Here is a 22668-nt window from a genome sequence, read left to right as displayed (position 1 = left end):
CATGGCCTCTGGCTGTCAGTCCAGAGAGTACATGTGTGTGGTCATACTGGCTATGAAGCTGCAACTTGTGATCTGTAGGCCTGGCCACACTGGACAGGAGCAGCTGCCATCTTCCTGACAGGAGATAGTGACAAATGTGTCAGCATGTTCCCCATCTTGATCCCTTTAATTCTCAGGAGGATTAACCAAGGAAAGGGCAATTTCTTACCTTATCAGTGTACCTCATGTTTTCCTGTTTTGAGAACACAAAGAAATATCACTTCTGAGCCCTACTAAAGTACACCCTAGCAATGAAAGCAATGCAGGGAGAGGTTGATTTTAAGCCCTACTGAGTACATACAATGCATTTGAACTTTATCAGACGACAGGTGGAGAGACCTCACTTTACAGCCCACCCCCACAACTTCTTAACCCTAACATCCCGCTTGGGAGCGTTCTGAATGTACTTTTTAGGTCTGGCCCTTAGTGATTCTCCTCTATGGCTGAGACAGGAGCCTAGCCTGTTCTGACCCTGGGAGTGCAGCGGCGTCTCTCCCTTTACTACTTTTCCTATGGCTCATTTTGTTTCAGCCTACTTGTCCTTGTCCTTTTAAACCAGTGTGACCAAAACCCAGGAAACAAGTTCAAGTACACAGAAAAATAATTGATTGCAGACACATTAATTTTTTCCCATGAAATGATTTGCCGGTGTTTCTCAAAAATGGAAACTTCCCCAGAAACTCTGAGCAGCCCCTGGGGAAAGCCCCCGGGCCTGTGCAGCCCATCACTATCACACCTTTGGAAGCCTGACTCACACACTTTAGGGTGCCATGTAGCTCAAGCTAGCCTCAAAATCTCTCTGTAGCTAAGGATGACTCTGAGTCCCGTATCCTACTCACCGTCTCTATACTGGGATTATAGACATGTGTACCCCACCCTGCAGTCTGTGAGTGGGGAACAAACCTAAAACCTCCTGCATGCTAGCCAAACATTCTACTGACATCCCTCCCATAAATGTAAATTTTTTTAAATTTCAAAGTAATTTTGGCAAACATGTGTCCATATGTAACTTTTTATTAAGAAAAAAAATACACTCTCTGTATGTACATTACATACAACATAATTCTTTAACTGCAGTTGTTTAGCAGCGACCACTTATTTATTTATTCACAAAGTTAGTGATAACATACCAAATGGGGTCAGAAAAATTACTCTTACCAAAAAGAAATCCTAGAAAGTTCAAAAGGATTAGACAACAGCTAAACCAGAGAGGATGACGCTAGCCTGGGGATGGGGAAGATCACAGAGCTCCAGAGAGCTGGAAGAAATGAGCTCAGACCCACGGGCACTGTTCAAATGCTTTAGGTCTCACATGCTGGCCTTCCAGGTAGCTCATGATACTGTTTCTGATGCTACAGTCTGGGGGTGGGGTGGGGGTGGGGTATGCACTGCCATAGAAGGGGGGTGGAAGGCAGAACCCAACAAGGTGATTTTTTTTTTCTCTACACAAGAGGAAGACTCTACTTGGAAAACTGAGGTGTCAAACTTGTAAAACTCCTAGTTCCTTGCTGGTGTTTAAACACTGTTTTTTAAGCATTTGTTTAAGGTGATATTCCAGGGAAACTGACTCCTTGTATTGTTTACATTGTACTTCTTTTGCTTTGCTTTCGGCCTTCTGAGTGTGGGGTTAATTATGGTCACATAAAAAGTTCATCACCCACAGAAGTCTGTGCATGGTGTGTCTACATTCCATTATGCCTGTGATGCTGCCTAAAGGCCACACAAATTCAGTCTTAGGGATATCATGTCCAACAACCTCAAGTCCACAGCTGCGGCGAGTTCTCCTTCTTCAAGGTTCATCATTAGCGATAAAGGGACTACTTTCAAATTATTTATGGCAAGAAAATGCTTGAGCAGCGCACGTTAGCAGGGAGGAGCCTGCAGCCTGGTCCTCCCTGCACACCTTGGGAGAAGACAGAAAGGCTAGTAAGCAACACTGGCTCAAAACCCTTGGTTGGTTTTGGCCATTTTGATAAGGAAAAATAAGAAAAACAATGTCTCTAAAAAAAGGAGGGGTGAGGGGGGGTAGGCAGGCCTGGTGGCACAAACCTTTAGTGCCAGTGCTTTCGAGGTAGAAGCAGGAACTCTTGAGTTCCAGGCCGGCCTGGACTACACAATTCAAGACAGTCAGAGCTACAAAGTGAGACCCTGTCTCAAAAAGAGGGGTGGGAGGGGAGTTTGTCAGTTTTTTAAAAAAGAGCCTTTCTCCCTTCTACTTAGTTATTTCCAAGTTTTCTGTAATAGGCATAGTTTTATAATGGCAAAGTGCTATTAAAATTCCCAAGGACTACATAACACCCTAGCATGTAAATAAACTGATCCAAGGACGTGTCCAGGCCAGAAGTCCTCACCCAGCAGGGCTAAGGACAGACTGAGGTAGGCAAGCTGTTAACTTTCTTAATCTAATTCCCACCCAAGCTTTGGATCTAAGACCTGATTTATCAGATGGCATCTTCATATCTGGTCACTAAGTACTTCGAACTCACAAAAGCGGACTTTAAAATATTACAAGTATGTCTTTTTCAGAGATGGAACACTGCATGGTCTCAAAACTAAAGATCAGAAAAAGGTCCCCGGCTTCCCTGTACTCCTCCTGTGAGGCTGAAGGTCCCGCCGTGTGTGACATCAGAGTGTGGTAAAGAGGAATGCTTGTTTTTGCTTCTAAAAGAGAAAGTGCATATACAGACCCCTGAACAAAAGCTGCTCAAAGAAAACACATCAGTCTGAAACCTCCAAATAAGCAGAAGGCTAGACATGAAGGGTAATTAATACTATACAATCTTGTTGGTTTAAAAAGACATTGCAACTGGGTGTGGTGGCGCACGCCTTTAATCCCAGCACTCGGGAGGCAGAGGCAGGTTGATTTCTGAGTTTGAGGCCAGCCTGGTCTACAAAGTGAGTTCCAGGACAGCCAGGGCTATACAGAGAAACCCTGTCTTGAAAAACCAAAACCAACCAAACAAACAAACAAAACGAAAAAAACCCCAAAAGACATTGCACACATATCAAAAGGCAGACCACCTTAAACAGTGTAGCAGCAGTCCGTCCAGGGTAAAGGGATGGTTAGGAAAGAGAGCAACACCGTTCATGAGTGACCTCTGAAGCGCATCAAACACATGGTCTTTTTCTCTCACCAAACAAAGCAAAACGGACATGTTTGGGGCTTCAGCCTCCTGAGTGTCCTCTGTCTGCTTTCCCTGAGTCTTCCTCACTGTGTGCTTGCTGCATGTGTTTCCTCACCCAAATTAAAAAAAAAAAATCCTTCCCCCATAGAAACTCACTCACACATCACTTACTGTGGAGTTTGACATTTACCATTAGGTGGGCTGGGCTGAAACTTACTTTTCCATGTGTTCTCACAAGCGTAACTGACACGTAGATGCAAAAATAAGCCAAGACTCTGCAAAGGGATGCCTTCTGTGACTTTAGAAATGGACACATTGGAAAACAAGAAGCTGCACACATCTGTTTTCAGTGGCCACTGTTCCAATGCAGTAACTGCACAGCAATACACTTAAAGGTCACTTGCAGATGCTGGCCCTCATGGCCCGGATGGTTTCTAGTCTTTGACTGCAACTGACATCTGAAAAGCTTTGCCAGCTGTAAAAAGAACTGGCAAAAACTCCAGGCTCTTTCTCCAATTTCATTCATCTCTATACACCTAAAAGCATAACGTTACTAGATGCCTGCAACACTTTCTACGAATGAGTAGGAGCCACAAGGAGCATATAGGAGTAATTCATTTTTAGGCGTAGAAACTGTACAGTTTTGAAGTACACAATAACCACTTTCTTCCTATTCTAGGGTTTAGTAAATGAACACCAACCTAGTAGCATGAGCTAAGCTGTTGGACTTTCTTGAGACTTGCTAACAAGGGAGAGAAATGAAATTCCCAAGAGGCTCTCTGAAGCAACCCTTACACTGGCATACTTTGTACGGAACACACTGTATTTCCTTTTTGCCAACTAACTTGGCATCCACTAAGCAGTAAAATGAAGACTGATGATGGATTTGGGGTGACTTCCTGTGTGGCAGCCAGTTCAAGTACCAGAACTCTCTGCTGGGCTTGAGGCTAGCATACAGGGACAGTTCAGGGCTATGCTGTAGTAAGAGCTCAGAGTCGACGAGTAAGCAAGCTCTCTGGGAGCCTCCAAGCTGCACGGTGAGATCTTTCATTTATAGCTTTCCCTTGTGGGCTTATCAGGGAACTGGCCATATATACGAAACTACTTACCAAGCTTTAAAATTTAAAGATAACACTGGGCTTTGTATTAAGGCCTGTATTTTCAAGAATGTTACCTAAAAAATGCTACTTTCCCAAGACTATTCAGAAAAGCACAAGCTTTGACCTCCTTTGATAACTTTTTTTCCTAGTACTGAAGAATTATTCTAGGTTAACAATGGAGAGCTTTTTGCCTTGCTTAGCTTTGGGAACATTCAAACTCCAGTTTTTTTCTTTCACTAGCACATGTTCATTCTTCTTTGTAGCTCTCTTCCTGAGGTTTAGCGCAGCCAAATCAGACTTCTTGGGACAGTGCACATGCACGCAGAGCAGCTACTGAGACTCTCTGAGTAGCAGAGGAAAGGAAGACACACAATTTCTTAAGCTTCGGAACTGGTTCCCGTCCTTACTAAACACCCATCACCACCACCTTTCCTGTTGTTGACTCCATAGGTGTCAGACGACATCCACATGAAGTTCTGCTTCCAAGCAAGCCTGGTAGTGTTTGGGGACTGCACATTTGCAGATATGATTTATAAAGATTTTTTTTTTAAAAGATTTATTATTAAATCTAAGTACAGTGTAGCTGTCTTCAGACACCCCAGAAGAGGGCATCAGATCTTATTACAGATAGTTGTGAGCCACCATGTGGTTGCTGGGATTTGAACTCAGGACCTTTTGAAGAGCAGTCAGTGCTCTTAACCGCTGAGCCATCTCTCCAGTTTGATTTACAAAGATCTTGAATGCAGAAGAGAAATTAGAATCATCCTTTACTTTCTGTGTTGTGAACTGGATTCCACTTCAAGACCTGTGACTTTTGAAAAAGACAGCCAGTAGCAGGAATTTTTCCAGAAGGCATTTCTCTCTGAGTACTAGAAAGTCTAAATTAATGTACTGTCTAAGGACTCCCTAGGTTAAAAGGTATACATGTTACTGTTCAACAATTTTATCACTAGCTTTATGACTGAAAATGCAATTTTTTCACTTGGAGTTGATTCTAAGTTCATATTTAAAATTTTTTAAAGTTCATTTACTTATTCACTTATTTTATATGTGTGTGAATGTGTGGAGGTCAGAGGACAACTATGAGAAACAGTTCTCCACTTCCATCATGTATGTGTCCTGACAGCTCTGTCTTTGCCAACAAGCCTCTTTATGTGCTTGAGCCAGCTGAAGGCAAGAGATATTTATATCACTATGTAATTTTTTAACTATGAAAATAAATATCAATGAGTGGCAATAAAAGCCACTTTTAATATTTAAACTGCATCATAAACTAAGCCTCCATTCCCCCAACCCACCCCAGACAGGGTCTTACTGTGCAGCCCTGATTGGCCTGGAATTCACTATGTAGACAGGTTGGCCTTGAACTTACACATATATCCTCTTGCTTCTGCCTCCCAAATTCTGGGATTAAAAGCATGCACAACACTAAAAGTCAACTATTAGCACAAATTTCAACTTCAACTGAAAATTGGTGCTATTGATGGAGGTAGGAACAGAAAAGGCTTGGCTAAAATACAATACAAAGATAGGGTGGCGGCAGATATAAGTGTGGCGGCTCTCTTCAGAACCTGTATACAGCTAACAGTTCTATGACAATAGTTTCTAGAACCAGGAAAAGCAGCTAAATCAGACGTCTCTGTTTAAGCTGCCATAGTGATGATCACTAGCCCCAAAAGAAAATGCACACACATTGTATAGCGATATCTAAATGTTATTACTTCTTTACCAATATACACTTTTCAATCTCATTATTCTCTTATAAACAGAACCATATATGATTTACAATGATTTGACTTTTTTTTTTTTTAAAGCAATACAATAGTTCTAAACAGTGCCATAGAAAAATCTAGGAAGTAATGAATAAAGTTAAATTAGCCAAGGAAAATAAATAGAAACACAATTCACAGTAATTGGTGAATAGAATGAATTTAAGGTTAAAAAAATCATCTAAAAATAAAATTGAGACAGCATTTAATAAGAAAACAAGAAGCGCATTTGATGAAGAAAAGAATCCACTGCAATAACCCCGCCCTGAAAACAAGCAAATGATTCCTGTCACTCTGCTGTACTAGTCAGCTCCTCAGAACTTCAAAACAAGTGGGAACTCTGACCTTCACGGGTACATCTATGTACAGAATATATACCTGACGTACACTAGAGGCTTTGGATCGCCAAGTCATTTCAACATTAAGACAAATTATAGAGACAACCCCCACAGTCAAAAACCACATATAAAAATCAGAATGTGCTTAATACAGAAAACAAGAACTGTATGAAAGAGCCCAACATCTTATTCTGTAAATACTTTCATATACAGACCTCTTTGACACACCTCCACCAACTATAGAATTTTTTTCTTATAGAGTCTGTAAATCCTAAACCACATACTAGCTAAAACTTGGTGAAAATTGTTAAGAATTTCTGCAGATGGTGAGACTGTAGATTAACAGGGATTTTAAGAAAGCAAATTTTAGGAAGGGCATCTTTAAAGAGCTTAGTGACTTTGTCTAAAGTGCACACTGTCATGACTTCCACCCACGAAGTCACTTCATAGCAGAATTCCCAGCTGTCACATAACAGTCAGCAAAGGGTTTCACAGGAAATAAATGATTCACAATTTTCCAACACAACAAAATAATAATGAGGCAATGTCTTTATATAATTACCATAAGACTTAATATAACTCGGAGAATAGCAATCAGGACCATTCTTTTAAGTGCTTTTTGACTTATTAAGCAACTATCTCAGTCTCTCACTAGATGGTTAGGGTCCTCAGCCAGCTTCTACCTACAGACTGACTTTAAGCCTGTTTTATCACATGAAACTGTTACTGTGTATTTCTATATAACACTTCTTAAGGCAGATGTGGGGAGCCAGTAGAATGGCAAGCTGCCAACATTTATACACAGAATACATATTTCACTCAACATTCATTTGTTTATAAACAAACAAAGCACTGGATGTTAAATCTGACACACTTTACTACAACAAACACTGACCCAACTTTCCAATGTTTTCTATCAGTTTTTACTCCTTGGACACAGAAAGGTCAGTTTTAGTAGAGATGGAAACCATATAAAAAAAGTGACTTTGATAAAGGTTAATATTGTTTGTCACCTTTAACACAGAAGTGGAAATCCAATTCTAAATTACTTTGTGTGTAAAAACATGACATAACTCTGAATCAAACAAACTGGCCAAGCAAGGTCTCATGTTATTTCATAAGTAAAATGTAAATGCATTTGTGAAGTGACTTGCAATCTAAATTCTTACAGAACACAAGGGTGAAAGTAGCATCAGTTATCACTAGCTTATTTCTGATGCAAAGCCATATATTCTTCTAGAAAAGGGAGATGGAGGTGAGGCAGAAGCTGGGGACTCTGTCAGAGAACAGTTTTCCACTAACAAATGTATCTACAGCTAAGTATCTTAATTTGGGGCTAAACTAGAATATGAAAGAAATTTTTAGGAAAGCACACATATTTGGTTCCTTAAATACTACCTTTTATTGTTTAAATTATAATATTCTGCTGTTACTCCTTATAAAACATCTATACAAGTTCTCAATCAGAGCTGTTATGGGGATGTGGCGAGCAGCATGCCGATCTTGGTCATGGATGTGTAAGCCCTACATTTCCTAAAGTTACCCCTGGAGTGCCCCACTAATGCCCAAGGCACAGACTCTGACCTGCCTGAGTCAGTTATGTCATTCACCTCCTTAGTACCTAAAGCATCTTAGTACTTAGGCAGCTCTGAGTGGTTTCCTAGGATTCAATCATTTAAACTTGGTAGTAAAAAAATGAAAAATTCTAAAGTGAGAGAGGATGGAATTAAAGCGGGCACTATAAAAACAGAGGGGGGGGGAAGAATCACTAAGGTTAAGAATTGAATTTCACCCAAATAATAGAGTCAGAGGAATTGAAAGAAAAAACCTTGGAGGTTGGGGGAAGCATGTACAGACAAAGGCCGCAGGCGGCAGAATCCCACGTGGCTGTATTGTCAAGGTGCCAGAGCTCACAGGACTCAGACACAGCTCTCTCTATATTTTGGCAATTTCCAGTTCAAAACAATTTTTTTTTGGTCACCTACTGATTTGCATCTATCTTCTTGAAATGAGACTCACAGGCGACGCTGTTAGCTGTACAGTTTTTGTTCTTGTTCTTGGCTGTTACTTAGGGGAATCACTTGAGGAAGCTGTGAAGTCTTTGAATAGAATGGGTTCACTCACATGTACAGGTAAGTGATTATTCTGTCTCTTATACAATTTGGTACCTCCTAATTTATATCGCATACTTCTGACAGGGTAGGTACTGGCATACATGTTTATTAAGTCACTGAATACCTTGGGATGCTTGTAAAGCTAAAAAGCCTACAACTAGCAAAACTATATTCCCATTTATCCTCAAAAGTCAACCCAGAAAAGTCAGTAAGGACAGAGGGAAGGATGGATCAAGATCTTCTTCCTACACATGACACTTTTGGAAGTCCAGGTCAATTTCACAGTCACACATTCCTAACAGCTGGCACACGGATAGGACAGATCCTGTTTTCAACACAGTAGTACCAGCTGCCTATGGCACACTTGAACAAACGTGAATGCTAACTAGTCAGATGTGGGTTTCTTATGCTATATTCCCCAACATCTGATGTGAAGGTATGCTCCTATTCCTGTATGTACAAAACCAGAACAATGAAAAGGGCAAACTGTTATACTTTTCTGTTTAATGAAAAACTCTTGGTATTACATATTTTCTTTTTATCCATTTAAAAAAGTCTGGCCTACATGCTTATTACTAAAATGCCTGTAAATTGTATGCCAAAAGACAGCCACAAACTATTACTCTTCAAAATAGTAGGGTCTCATATCAGAGAAATATGAAAGCATAGCTCTGGAACCTATTGTCCAGATAAAACTGCATCAAAAAGATCACTCAGAGGAGAGTGAGAGCGTGGGTTCTGCATAGCTCTACCAGCAGAGTCATTTCCTTTAAAATCCCTACAGAGATATCAGTAAAAACAGCGGGCAGGACAGCACCTCTCCTGCTGGTCACCTGGAACACTCTTATTTCTGGGTAGGAGCCTGGGTTTCAGGTTTTTGTGATTCTATGCCAATGGCTACTGTAATGTCCACTACAGAATATCAATACAGAAATATCAATTTCCAATCAGGTGTCTGGGCCAATCTTGAGTTTCGCTTTTTGGTAGTATGGCAAAAAGTATAAATTCAAGCCCTCTAACTGCTCTATGTTTAATACAAGAAAAGTCAACAACCACACATCACCTAAACATACACCACCTGTGTCCCACAGAGCCACACACCTGTTAAGGATGAGGGATTAAATCAGAGTCAGCACTCGCAACAGCAGGGATGTGGGGAAAGTGAAAGGGGAAAAGAAGAAAAGGGAAACAAAGGCTAAACACCCAGCAGCAAAACCCCAAATTCCTACAGCACCGAGTCTACCGATAGTGCTGTTCTAACTAAAAATAAGCTTTGAAAACTTGAAAACCAGAAAAAAGCCTAATTTTCATTAATACTTATTAATTCTTAAAGGCTAAAGAAAAATATACATAATTAAATGGGAAGTATATCAATTTCACTTTATTAGCCTAATGCAGAAAGAGAAGGGGATTGAGGTCAGGTATGAAGGAGGAGGGTTAAAACTTGTGATAGTAAGGATCCTTCAAAACTCTGGTACAGTCCTCAGTCACTGCAACGTCACCTCTGCCCACAGAACAGCCGGCTCCAGTTCCTTCTCCACGTCTGAGCCCAGTAACTCCTCATTCGACTCCCCAGTTTACAGTGTGATGAGGTCTACCAGGTTGCCTTTAGGAGGAGTCATGCTGTCAGGAAAGAAATTTACTAAGGTGTCAAAGAGCTGAGTTCTTTGAGCATAAGTATGATCCACGTCTGAAAAGCCTGTTGAAGAAAATAAAACAAATTTATGTATTATTTCAAAATTTCAACACAGAACAAAAAAGTTAGTGTATACTAACTTAGATGTTAGTCATGTACAATGGGAAAATCAAAATAGGCTTTAAAACTGAGCCTTCCTAACGCTGGGACCCTTTGATACAGTTCCTCAGGTGTGACCCAACCAGAAAGTTATTTTCATTGCTACTTCATAACTGTAATTTTGCTACAGTTAGGAATAATAATGTAAACATCTGTATTTTCTGATGGTCTTAGGTGACCCCTGTGAAAGGACCACTTGGCCCCACAAAGGGTCAGTACCCACAGGTTGAGAATCACTGACTAGCGCCAGTGTGGACTCGGCACTATTAGCCTCCTTGGTGCCCAGCACCCATTTCCTCACTGGTGCACATTTGTGAAGCCAGGTTACTTCATAGACTATCGTGCAGGTTACATGCAATTACATGAAAATACCCAGCAGAAAGACCGTTCTGTAATTAAAACCGATTTCTCATCTCTCCTTTGCTAGACTATTCCTCTACTACTTCATTAAGGAAATTCCATCCCTCTATCTCTTTAGTGCTTCTGATCCATTAATGTTTTTGGTAGGGTAATAAAAATAAAACAAAATCACAATGAAGAGATCTTTAGGAAAGCAGGCTAAAATCAGAAAGATCTTTAGAGGCAAACGCGCTATCAGAGAACGGAGTTAAAGTATAGACAACCAAGAGAAAGAAATGTGTACACAGGGTAACTTAGCAAATGCCATTATTCTGTTACTATGTAACAGGTTCCATACTAAACATATTTAATGAGAATAATTAAGTACTTTATGCAAATAAATACCAGAGGACAGAAGGCATTTTTTACAAGACAGTGTTTGTTAATACAAAGGATTCTTCCCTTTCTTTACATCCAGCATTTATTTTCAAGTTCACAGCAACCAATCTCCCATTTAAGGTCAGTTTGATCTCAGTTGTTTCAGATTTCTAACACACAAATTAAATACTTAAGTGATAAATGATTTTCCCATTAGACCGAATGGCTAGCTGAGACATGTTAGCCCGTTGCGCCATCAGAAAAAGAACCACCATGGCTGTGATGGTTCAGTGAAAATGCAAATTGGGTCAATTCCACTCAACATTTTTAGATCTAATTTGTTTTAATCTTGTAAAGAATAAAAATAGAACATAAGATTATCAAGGATACCAGTTTCCTGGAAGGAAATAAACAATGCTCCAAGAATGGTTCATTCCGTTTTTTTTTTTTAAGTTATTATTGTTGTTTTAAGTTTGAGGGAGAAATGTTTCTTCCTTTGAGCATAGCTTACCAAAGCCTACTATCATATCACAGAAATGAATAGAATACTGTAAAATATTAACAAAGCTTATCTGTGAAGGAAAGAGATTATAATCCTTTTTCTTTATTATGCTTTTTCTGAATTTTCCAAATTGCTTTATTTTCAAAACATTTCAAACACACAGAGGTTTCAAAAGTATAATGTGCACTCATTCAGACCCTTCACTTTGATGAGTCTGTTGTCAGTGTCCGGCCTGACACTGTGCCTCACTGTGGATGCATTCATGCCTAACTCCTAATCTTTTTGTGGAAGCACCTGTGGATTCTATACAGTCTCACTCCTGAATTCCTGAACTCATTTCAGCTAAGCACAGAATCTCCATTCATATGACCAACCATCCCCTTCCTCTTCCACCCCATCCCAGTCCTACACATATTCTTTCATGGGGTTAGGGAATGAATGTCCTACCACTGAGCTACATCTTCACCCTAACTATATATTAAACTCGGAAAACTTAACATTGACCTTTTAATAATCTTTTTATTATTCATTTATCTCTAACCAAAGTTCTAATCCAAGATCACATACTACATTTGGTTTTGAAGTCTCCTTGATCTGAATCTGATTTGTAGCTTCTCTGTTTTCTAATGGCATGGATATTTTTGAAGCATATATTAAAGTTATATAGTGTGTGTTAAATCTGGGTTAACTGTCTTGACTGTTGCATGATCAGGTGCTGGCTATGTAGTCTTGGTGGAATACTACAGAATGACTCTTCTGAACCCTTCTCAGTGCATTATCTCAGAAAGCGCATAATTTTCAGTTTGGGTCAGTATCAACAATATTAACTGTGCTCATACAGTTAACTCAGCCAATGTCAAATTTCTCTGATCAGCTTTTAGTTCAACCTCTGAAATTAAAACTATTAATGGGGAGATTATTTAACACTGTATAACTACTATGTTTCTCAGACTCCAGGACCTATGACTTTGTAGTCATTGATGGCTCTTATTGAAAAAGCAATTTTCTAAGCCACTGGACGTTCTGACTGCTATTCTTTCTAACTGGCACTCTGTTTAACTTACTTGTTTGTGTGTACCCCTCAGCTCTTCTCTTGCTCATTTTGATATTCACATCATCTCAGATTTAACCAGTAAGAAATAGACCCACCAGTTTTTGATCATTTCTTCACTTTTCTATACAGTAAGATTTCAAGCTTACCCTTTTTAAAAAGAATTTTTATTTAACTAATTTTTTTCATTTTACGTTCATTGGTGTTTTGCCAACATGTATGCCTGTGTAAGAATGTCAGATCTTGGAGTTACAGATGATGTAAGCTGCTATATGGGTGCTGGGATTTGAACCTGGTTCCTCTGCAAGAGCAGTCAGTGCTCTTAACTGCTGAGCCGTCTCTCTAACCCTCAGTCTTATTCTTAACACTGCTCTGGAGTCAGTAATTTTCCCAAGGAGCCATGATTCTTTGTAGTAGCAAATTATTTGAGAAATCCAAAATCAGTCATACTAACTGCTAGTGTACTATTTATTTCTAGGCTTTTACATATAAACTGCATTCTTAGAATCACTTAAGAAATTGAGTTGTTTAATAAGGTCTCTCAGATCGTGGGTGAGGGGACTCTAAAGACTACTTATTCATATTGCATTTACTGGGTGTGTAGGGCAATGTGTTATGCTTGTTTGTTTAGTCCTCAAAAATATCTTTACTTTCATCACTATTTACCAATAAAAAAAATCGAAACTTAACACTACCATGAAGAACTGTTCAACTATGAAGGCTCCCTAGTATCTATCCCTTTATAAGGACAAGAGCAGATTTATGCTGTAGAGTATGTTCTTACACTTTTACACTGCATAACAAAACTAGCACATTCAAAACCATATGCTTATATATGCAGATTTATAGAAAATCTTAATTATTTAAAGACTTCATATTTACAAAGTCACCTTATCACTGAAATTTATTTGTAATTCCACAACCAAGCTTGTGCACTTTGTGAATATTTATAGACAGGTGCAGAGCAGCAGGATAGCGGAGCTCCAGAAGCACATTCCAGCTAGTCTGCCTTCTGGCTTCAGGTCTCAAGCATATATAGGTGTCACTTCACGCTCTGCTTGGAGGCACATTTTTCAAATTCTTTGATATTTGATGGTGATCCCACCATTTAATGTGGTCAGTGCTGTCTAGGGTTTCTAAGAGTAGGAAGGTGTGATATGCCTTTCATAGAGAACAAGTTAAACAAGCTTCATTCTAGTGAGGGTGTTGGTCTTCCTGACCATTAGTTCAATGCTAATGAATAAATAAGGTATATTAAACAAGGAGGCATTAAATAGAAATACCAAGAAATAAATGTATGCAATAGTCTGTTGCAGAGACTTGCAGAAGCCTAATTCTCTGAATTTTCCACAAGAGCAGCGACTTGCCTTCACTAATTTATTGTCCCTGTGGGTTATAAAACATAATTACTTTGAATAATCAGGATCAAATATATCAACATGTCTCTTCACAAAGTAGTGTTGGGTAAAGACACAGATAGAGCAGGACTTACACTTAATCTGTAGTCAGTATTTTCCTTTTCAATATATGTAAAAGGTGCAGGTGTAGAGGAATTTTAATCCAGCGACATGACTGCTTTGCCAAGGAATCATCTCCAAAGATATGATCCGGCCAGAATGCAGACATGCCCCAGACATGCCCTTGGATTATAATCTGGCTGAAATACAGACATGCCCTTAGTACACACCTCTAATCTTCAACAATGAAAGTAAGGTTAGTTTGTATAAGGAAGCAGTCATGTTTAAAAGTGACATCTAATTGAGGGGCAAAGTGTCAAATCAGAAAAAGATTCTCCAGAATGAGTCAGAGATAGGATACGCCCAACTCTCATGAGAACAGACAGGAAGAGGCTACTTTAGAGCGGAGAGACAGAAAAATGGTAGTGCAATGTGTGGTGTCCAGGGTGGGGTGTGTGTGTGTGTGTGCGTGTGTGTGGCCGTTTTACTGCAATAGTTTGAGAGAGTCAGGTGACCGAGAACAAGCTAGAGACAGGTGAAGACAGAGTGATCCGGAGAGTGAGAAGGAGCCAGAAGATTAGAACAGATCGCCAGAGTTATGAGCATGAGGCCAGGCAAAGCAATTCAGTCAGAAGCCGAGAAGAGCAGACTGAGTTAAGTCAGTTTGGAAGATTAGACTGTACGGAGGCTAGAGGCTTCCAGGCCTATGCTGAGAGAGAACAGAGAAGGAAACCCTCTGGGTTCAGCCCTAGCCATGTATTTGCACAGCTTGGTGACAGTTCTCATCTCACTCCATCTGAGGAAATAAAAGTGACATTTACAGGCAAGAATCCAGACACTCACTGATACAAAGCCTGAGCCAGCATGAACACAGAGGTAGGCAGTACTGACGCCAGCATGAACAGAGGAAGGCCAAGCCCTTGCCCCTCAGCACCATCTCTTTCACTTGTACCACTCTGAGCCAGCCATGAGAAGACAGGGACTGCTCGAGAGGGGAGAGGATCTACTAGGAACACGCTACTTATACTCCAAGGAAAACAAACTGTTCTTGACAGACTATGTTCTCTGGCAGGGAACAGGGCAGAAAACAGGAGATAGGAACTAAGGTACATGGTAAAAAGATTTGCTGACACAATCCTAACCTATTTAATCACTGTCAAGAAATTCTTGCCTTAATGGCTAAACACTAGCCAAAGACAGTTTGGTGCTGCCCATCAATAAAGAAGAGTAATGGCCTGGGCTGTGCAATCTGTACATACCAGGCATAAACTCTTTCAAACCAATGGCAGACTCACAATTATCCGGGTACCACTATGTCTGCTTCAAAGAATAAAATTATGAGAGGCATGAGCTTTCTAGTAATGTTTATGCCTAGCTTCTCCTAGTTTTTCATCATGATGGGGCTGCAATGTTTTGTAGCCTAAAGACACACCCACTGCAATGATGTTTTATGGTGCATGCTAATTTAGCCTGTGGAGTCCTACATACTTTGGAGTTAGGGACTGCCAGTTTTCCATTTTCTTCTTTCAATTTCCTATCTTACCATAATGGTCTCACACTTTTCTGGAGTTAGAAGTGAAGACCAGCATTACCTTAATTATTAGAGGATGTCTCAATTACTTGCTACAGAAAAAGGTGGGCAAAATCCCAAGAACACAGCTACTCTTTCCCATCCCAGAATCACACAGTGATGTTTTTTCTTTTGAAAACCATTTATTTTTCGCCAAAAAATGAAGGACCACCAATTTAAAAACTAAACTAACGCCATCCAGGAGTCATTTGATTCCAAGTAAGAGAGCAATATGTATATTATGTACACTACTGTGCAACTCTTGGGCAAATACTAATAGCACTGGCATCAACAGGGTTAGTATGTACTCATATACAATTATACATCACAATGGCAACTTCAGAGCTACAATTTCTTACGTTTCAAAGAATCGTTAGTTCTAGGCCAGTGTGGAACTAAAAAAGTAAAATGTGGTAAAGACTGAAGCTGCCTATCCTGAGTTGTTCTAATAGAAAACACCCTTGAAACCTCACCAGCATAAAGCTCTGGTCTCTGAAACTTCTATAGAATCACTAGACTTAATTTTATGACAGCCTAGTTTAGCTGCTTTGTGTGTGTGTGTGTGTGTTAATTTAATTTTTAAATTAGCATACAAAGTAACAGGTTTGCTCTGGGTGTTCTAATACATGCCTAGCTTATCCTCTGCCGCATCAGTCCTCCGGGGCATCTTCTTGCCTGTTCTCTGCCTGTGCCCTTGAGCCCCCAGAATCTCCCTTTACTTCTTGTATCCCCTGTGTTCTCTTACTCCCCACCTCCCTTCTTGAAGCCTCCTTTTTCTCCTCTCACTGCTCCTTTCTAGTTTTCTGGCATCTCCTCTATCAATAAACACATGAAATTTACAAGTTAGGATCTGTGTATGACAAACGCAGTGCTTGTCTCTCCGAGTCTGAGTTACCTCACTTAGTACACCATTTTCTGGTTCCACCTATTTTACTGCAAATTTCATTTTTCTTTATGGATGATTAAGACTGCATGTGTGCATGCAACACACTTTCATTATCTATTCGTCTGTTGACAGACTAAGGCAGTTGCATTTCTTTGTGAACAGAACAGCAATGAAAAACGATGTGTAAGTATTTCTGGGGTGGGAAAGAGGCCTTTGGATCCCCATCCAGGAATGATGTAGCTGGCTCATATCAGACTTGCATTTTTAGCTTATGAGAAACCACTACATTGGCTTCAGGAACTGCTGCACCAGTCTACATCCCCACCAATACTCAAAAGGGATCCTCTTTCCCTATATCCTTTGCCAGAGTTTGGTGTCAAGTTTCCTTGAGAACAGCCATTGTGAAGACTGCAATGAAATGGAGTCTCAGAATATCTCATTTGCACTTATTTCTCTGGTAGCTAACTATATTGAAAACTTTTAATTAAAACACTGGCCATTTGCACTTTTTTCTTTTGAAAACTGTCTGTTCAGTTCATTAGCCCAGTTATTGGTTGGCATAATTAATAAATCAACCAATTAATTAACTAACTTATTAGGTTTCTGTGTATGTGTACTGAAACTTTGCAGCTTTTTATATATTCTAGCTGCCTGAAGTATAGATGATGAAGATTTTCAGATTCTATAAGCTGTTTATTATGATGATAATCTTTATCTGTGCAAAGGCTACTTGACTTCATGTAGTTAATTTTCAAACTCCTGTGATCATTTCTTATACTATTGGGATTCTACAACTTTAGTTAATCATTCATTAATAGCATTTAATCTCAAGCACCAAATTTTTTCCAAGTAACTCATCTAATACTAAATAAGAGTACTTCTTAATGGAGACTACTTCCTGAGAAGTGTGAGGGGAAAAATTTAAAGGGAACTTAAGGAATTTATTTATCAACAAGTAGCAATTTTCATTAAAAAGAAAAAAGATAGTTTTTTGACTTTCATTTCATTCATTTCATTCCCCACCCCATTTACCACTTCCTGACATAATAAACTTCCCAAAGAACAAGAAGACACGAGCCCACCCGATTAAGCGTCCATTTCAGAGCAGTGCTGCAGAGATTATTTTGTTTTGACCATGATCCTGCTACCATCTGCCTGCATCCAGTAGCACATGAACTGCGAACTGCAAGCAGGAGCTGGCGAACGGTGCCTGAGGGTAGGTGCCCTTTAGCAGCTAGCAAACACTGCGTGCCCTCATGGTCCGTACAAGACACCAAAATCCAACCAAATGTTAGTTTGGAAAGATAAACTGCTGGCATGCTTACCTAGAGCTGTGAAATCTGAGCCAGATTTGAACAGAGCTGAGGCTAGGAGTTGAAACTGTAAAAACCAAAACAAAAACAACAACAACAACAACAAAAAACAAGGCAAATTAGCCAGCTAGCAAACTTAAGAGAAACAACTTCTGAGACTTTTCATTCATTATTAGCCTCTGTTTTTAGGCATGTATTGTACAGATCTAATCACCCAATACTGGAAAACAAAAACAAAGGACAAACAAAAGCCCGCACTAGATTTAGATTAAAAAACATGTTGTTTTCTCTTCTTTATTTTTTACTTAAGAGAAGTATTTTTTCACTCACTGTGCTGCCCAGACTAGCCGTGAACTCACACTCCTCCTAGCTCCATCAGCTTGGATGCCTTTAGATTTTCAAATAATGTTTACACACTAATATGTGTAAGGGCCAATTGTCTTTTAGAATCCAAAATGGAACAAATATTTTAGACTTACTTACCTTTCTTTTTAAAATTATTTTTTACTATTTATGCATATGAATGTTTTGGTTGTATGTCTATCTGCTGTCATGGAGGCACGATGAGGATGCTGGATGCACTGGAACTGGCATAACAGATGACTGTGAGCCACCATGTGGGTGCTTCAAACTGAACCCAGGTCCCCTGGAAGAGCAGCAAATGCCCTTCCATCTTCGGGTAGTAACCGTCCCAGTTCCAGGCTATATATTTTTGCTTGTAATATCTTTGTTTAGCTCTCACATTTTACTCAAAGATTTAGGAATTATCTTCATCTAAATTTCTGAGAATTTATGTAGAATTATAATTTTGTTTCTTAAATGATTAATAAAATTACTCATAGAGACATTGAAGCTGAAGTATTGTGCCAGAAAAGTTTTCATTACAAACAAAACTATGTAGCAATTGTAGAATTCTTTAAGATCTCATTTCTTCTAATGTGAGTTTTGGTAAGTGACATGTTTTGAGGCATATGCCCAGCTCCTCAGTGTGCTGACAGCACTGTTCATTGCAACTCTTTGCTACTTTTCTCATACTTCTGAGGTTCTAGTGACTCCACTTTTTCATGTAATGTCGACTGTTTATGTTTCTTCATGAATCTTAATAAGAGGTTATCTATTTTAGTTGTCAAAGAACCACCACTATATTTATACTTTATTTTTTATAGTATGTTTTCTATTTCACTAATGTTCTATTTTATCTTCAGATTTTCTTTTTCTTTTCTAACTCCTTTAAAATGAAAAGTAAACTTCATGAATTCCTTATGCGAAGTTCCAGAGAAATCTGTTCTTTTAACAAACTGACAAAGTAAATTGATAATATAATTTTAAACAATACTAAATTGTATTGCAGACCTCGTTCTCAGGTTTCTCAAATGTTTAACTGCCACCTAAACACCTCAAGATGGTTGTCCCATGGATATTTCAAACTGGTCATATGCAAATCAGGCGCCCATCTCAGTCAGGAGCCGTACTACCTCAAGACAACCAGCTGCACCAGCCACAGCTGAACAAAGTCTCTCAAGGGCTGAAACTGAGGTATGGGCTCCACCCTGCTCACTTACTCTTCTTATAACGCCATCCTTCCATACCACCACCACATTACAATCAAGTTTGTAATTTGCTTACTTAATAGGCTTATAGGATGTTTGCGCCTTCTGGACTAGGGTCTTGTTCTGTTTACAAATATATTTCCTACGCCAAGAATGCCTGCCATTGTGTAAGGAGTCAACACACAGCTATTAAATGAACGAGAGTAATATTTTGGAAACATAACAGAAGGATTGTATAATTAGTACAGAATGTTGTATAATAGTTGAAAACTTGCTTTTTCCCACTCCTTTATTATAATGTCCTTCTGAAAATGGTAGGCTTGATATTGGCAATTTTTTTCTCAAGCCTTTTCTAGAAAAAAAAAACAACCTCATTTTTATTATCATGTTAATTACATAATAGGTTTCATATATATACACTATAAGATAATATAACATATTATAATGTATATATAATGAATATATATAATGAACATTATATTATAATGTATATATGCATAGGTCCTCTCTTACTAACTGATCCTGTTTCTTTTTCATGATTTTTGTTTGTTTCTTGGTTTTGGTGATGTTTTTGAACTACTCCATTTTATTAGTTTAAAAAAACAAAAAACCAAGATTCTGAGATTTACAAAAGAAGGAATCAATACAATCTGTATAAAGTTTATTGCAAGTTCATCAGCAATTCAGATCCAATATTCTAGAGACTGAAGCAAACAAAGAGCCAGTCTTTGATTTACAATGCAGGCAACAGTTACTGCCCTAGTCCTAGGTATAATACAGTGATGCTTATGATAACAGCACATCTAATGAACACATAAAATACCTTTGGTTAATGAGAAGTTAAAAATGAGAAAATGTGTAAAACATAAAACATACACACAGGGAAAAAATTACTCAGATTTTTGGATTATAAAGTAGCTTAAAAGTTAAACCTGATTCTCCATACAAACAAGGGAAGCTTAATTCCTCTGTCTTGAAAGATCTTGAACAACAACAGAAAAGTGTGTATTTCATGATTATATATAATCCTTGATGATTTAGAAAAACTAGACTTTAAAAAATTTCCTCCATAAATACAGAACTAACATCTAATTTGAAATTTTATACCTAAGAATTAATTTTGAATGAATCAAGTGTGCCTGCTCACTTTCTTTCTTTCCCCTCAGATAGATGGTATAATGAGACACCTTGTCAGGTCGGCTAGACTTTAATTAGTGATCGATCCTCCTGCCCCAGTCTTCCCAATGCTGGAGTGCAGGAGTTTAGCACTACACCTGTTCACTTTTATTTTATCCAATTGAGCATCCTTAAGGGCAGTGCATCATAGTCCTTCATTTTCCTTTAAGCACTAACACAAGAAAAACATTTAAAAGAATATTTCATTTCTGAATTTTATCCACCTTTCTTACCTCTTTTGTCTCTTCCGGGTCCGAATGATCCACAGTTATATAAAGATCATTCTGTAAATACTTCAGAGCACTAAGGGGATCCATTTGGGCCTTTTCTTCAAACCTAGAAAACACAAAACAAGGGAAGCAATTACTTTGAGTTATAAGAAATGCCTTTAAGGTTTGAAGAAAGGTACATTGCTTAGAGATGATCTCTTCTGGATATCTAAAAAATTGTTTTGGAGCATCCAGAGTAAGACAGTACAGACGTCAGCTCTGCAGAGAGGCAACAGAGATGCTCTGTGGCACAGACACAACTGTGCTGTAAGGAAGTCTGTGACAGAGCTCCTTACCTTTCCCTATGGAATGTGTGAAGGCTGGCAAGATGCCTGCCTCAGTAGGTAGAGTCTTCATCACCACAGTTACTGAAGGGAGCTCACTCCTCAGAACTCATTTCCCTAAGTTGTCCTCTCATCTCCTCACATATACTATAGTGTGCACACACATGTAAGTGTGCATACACTCACATAATAACTTGAAAAGACTCCAATGTGTCCCATCAGAACCAAGTTGTTATAAACTAAAATTGCTTCCTTAGACTCACAGACTAGATAGGTACCTAGGCTCTGAGGTCCTAGAGAAAACAAACCAGAGCAGCCAGCTGAACCGTGGAGACAATGAGGCAAGCAATAAAGTCATGGAGCTGCTCCAGCATCACACGCAACCCTGCATCTGGCCTCATGAGAGCAGACAAGGAGGGGCCTTTATGCCTGCTAAAATAACTGCTTTAACTGAGGTATCCTATGCATACCCCAATCCTCTGCAATGGGAAACAAACCCACATTTCACTTCCATTCTAAGGTCAATAAAGAACTCGGTTTCCTGAAGCACATCTTCTCTCGTTTATGTGCTCTGTTGCTGTCTCCACTCAAGGCTCTAATAACCAATAAAGAGCGTTTCCAAAATTGGTTTCTGTAGTCTAGAACTGCATTTAGTCAATAATTATTCTCAACTGCTAAACATGACTTTAATACTATAAGAAATCTTACTCCTTTCTATACACAAGTCACCAAATTTAGAAGATGAATATTATATGAAAGCCGATCGGTTCACAAGATTCTTCATTTCCTCAAAATCTATACTTTACCTAAATAGAACAAACAACTTTCCACAAGAAAAACAAGAAGTCATCCTGGGAGTCCCGGGTAGGTAGGCGCCCATATAATCAAAGGCTGTCTAATTACTATGTTATTTCTATCAAAATGTGTTAGCCACATTATAGACAAGCTTCTATACATAATATAGTAAACTCTTAAATTTACCAAAAGTTTAGCAGAAGACCTACAGGTTTTCAAATGTTTAAAGTGGGCCTTCTATTATCTATCTGAATGTTCCTTGATATCTCTCTGTCTCATATCCATACAAAAACCTCCAAAAATTCTATTTGTAGAACCTTCGGTGTTCATCCAGAACTTTACTGTGCATCTACTGTCTTTGGGTGGAACTTAAAAACCAAAGAAAAATATCACGTATTTTTACTGAAAGTAACACCCTCGGCTCCCTTATAAGTAGAAACAACATCATTTGATATATTTTGTTTTTATCCTATTCCTATTACCTAGCGTATACTTACTGTTAAGGTTCCATTTATAAGAGAGGAAACTTGAGGGCAGGAACTTTTTTCTTCACTGATAAATTCAGAGACAAAGCCCATGTCTGCCATACACAGGTGCTCAATAAATATTTTAGAAGTAAATGGTTTTATTAATGTTTCTAAAGACTATGTGGCTGACTGAGTTAACCATTCCACAAGTGAGAAGGTAGTCTCCAGAGGAGTAAAGATAGGCTATTTAATATACAAGAATAAATACCACAGGGTCTGGGTTCACTAACCAGTGAGAGAGAGAGAGAGAGAGAGAGAGAGAGAGAGAGAGAGAGAGAGAGAGAGAGAGAA

The 22668-nt window shown here is 38.9% G+C and overlaps 1 protein-coding gene across 1 annotated transcript in view; it reads right to left on the bottom strand.

Moving 5' to 3' along the window:
• Positions 1–9839: 9839 nt before the first annotated feature.
• Positions 9840–22668, bottom strand: part of Mkln1 (muskelin 1) — a 109882-nt gene continuing 97053 nt past the window's right edge. The window contains exons 17-19 of the mRNA XM_021191194.2: positions 20736–20838; positions 17789–17843; positions 9840–10184 (exon numbers count right to left, since the gene is read on the bottom strand). Coding sequence (XP_021046853.1) covers positions 10063–10184; positions 17789–17843; positions 20736–20838 — 280 coding nt within the window. The 3' untranslated portion in view covers positions 9840–10062. The remainder of the gene's footprint in view (positions 10185–17788; positions 17844–20735; positions 20839–22668) is intronic.

The sequence above is a fragment of the Mus pahari genome, chromosome 2, assembly GCF_900095145.1.
Source record: "Mus pahari chromosome 2, PAHARI_EIJ_v1.1, whole genome shotgun sequence".
Taxonomy (NCBI): domain Eukaryota; kingdom Metazoa; phylum Chordata; class Mammalia; order Rodentia; family Muridae; genus Mus; species Mus pahari.
This window is presented reverse-complemented; position numbering and strand designations above follow the sequence as displayed.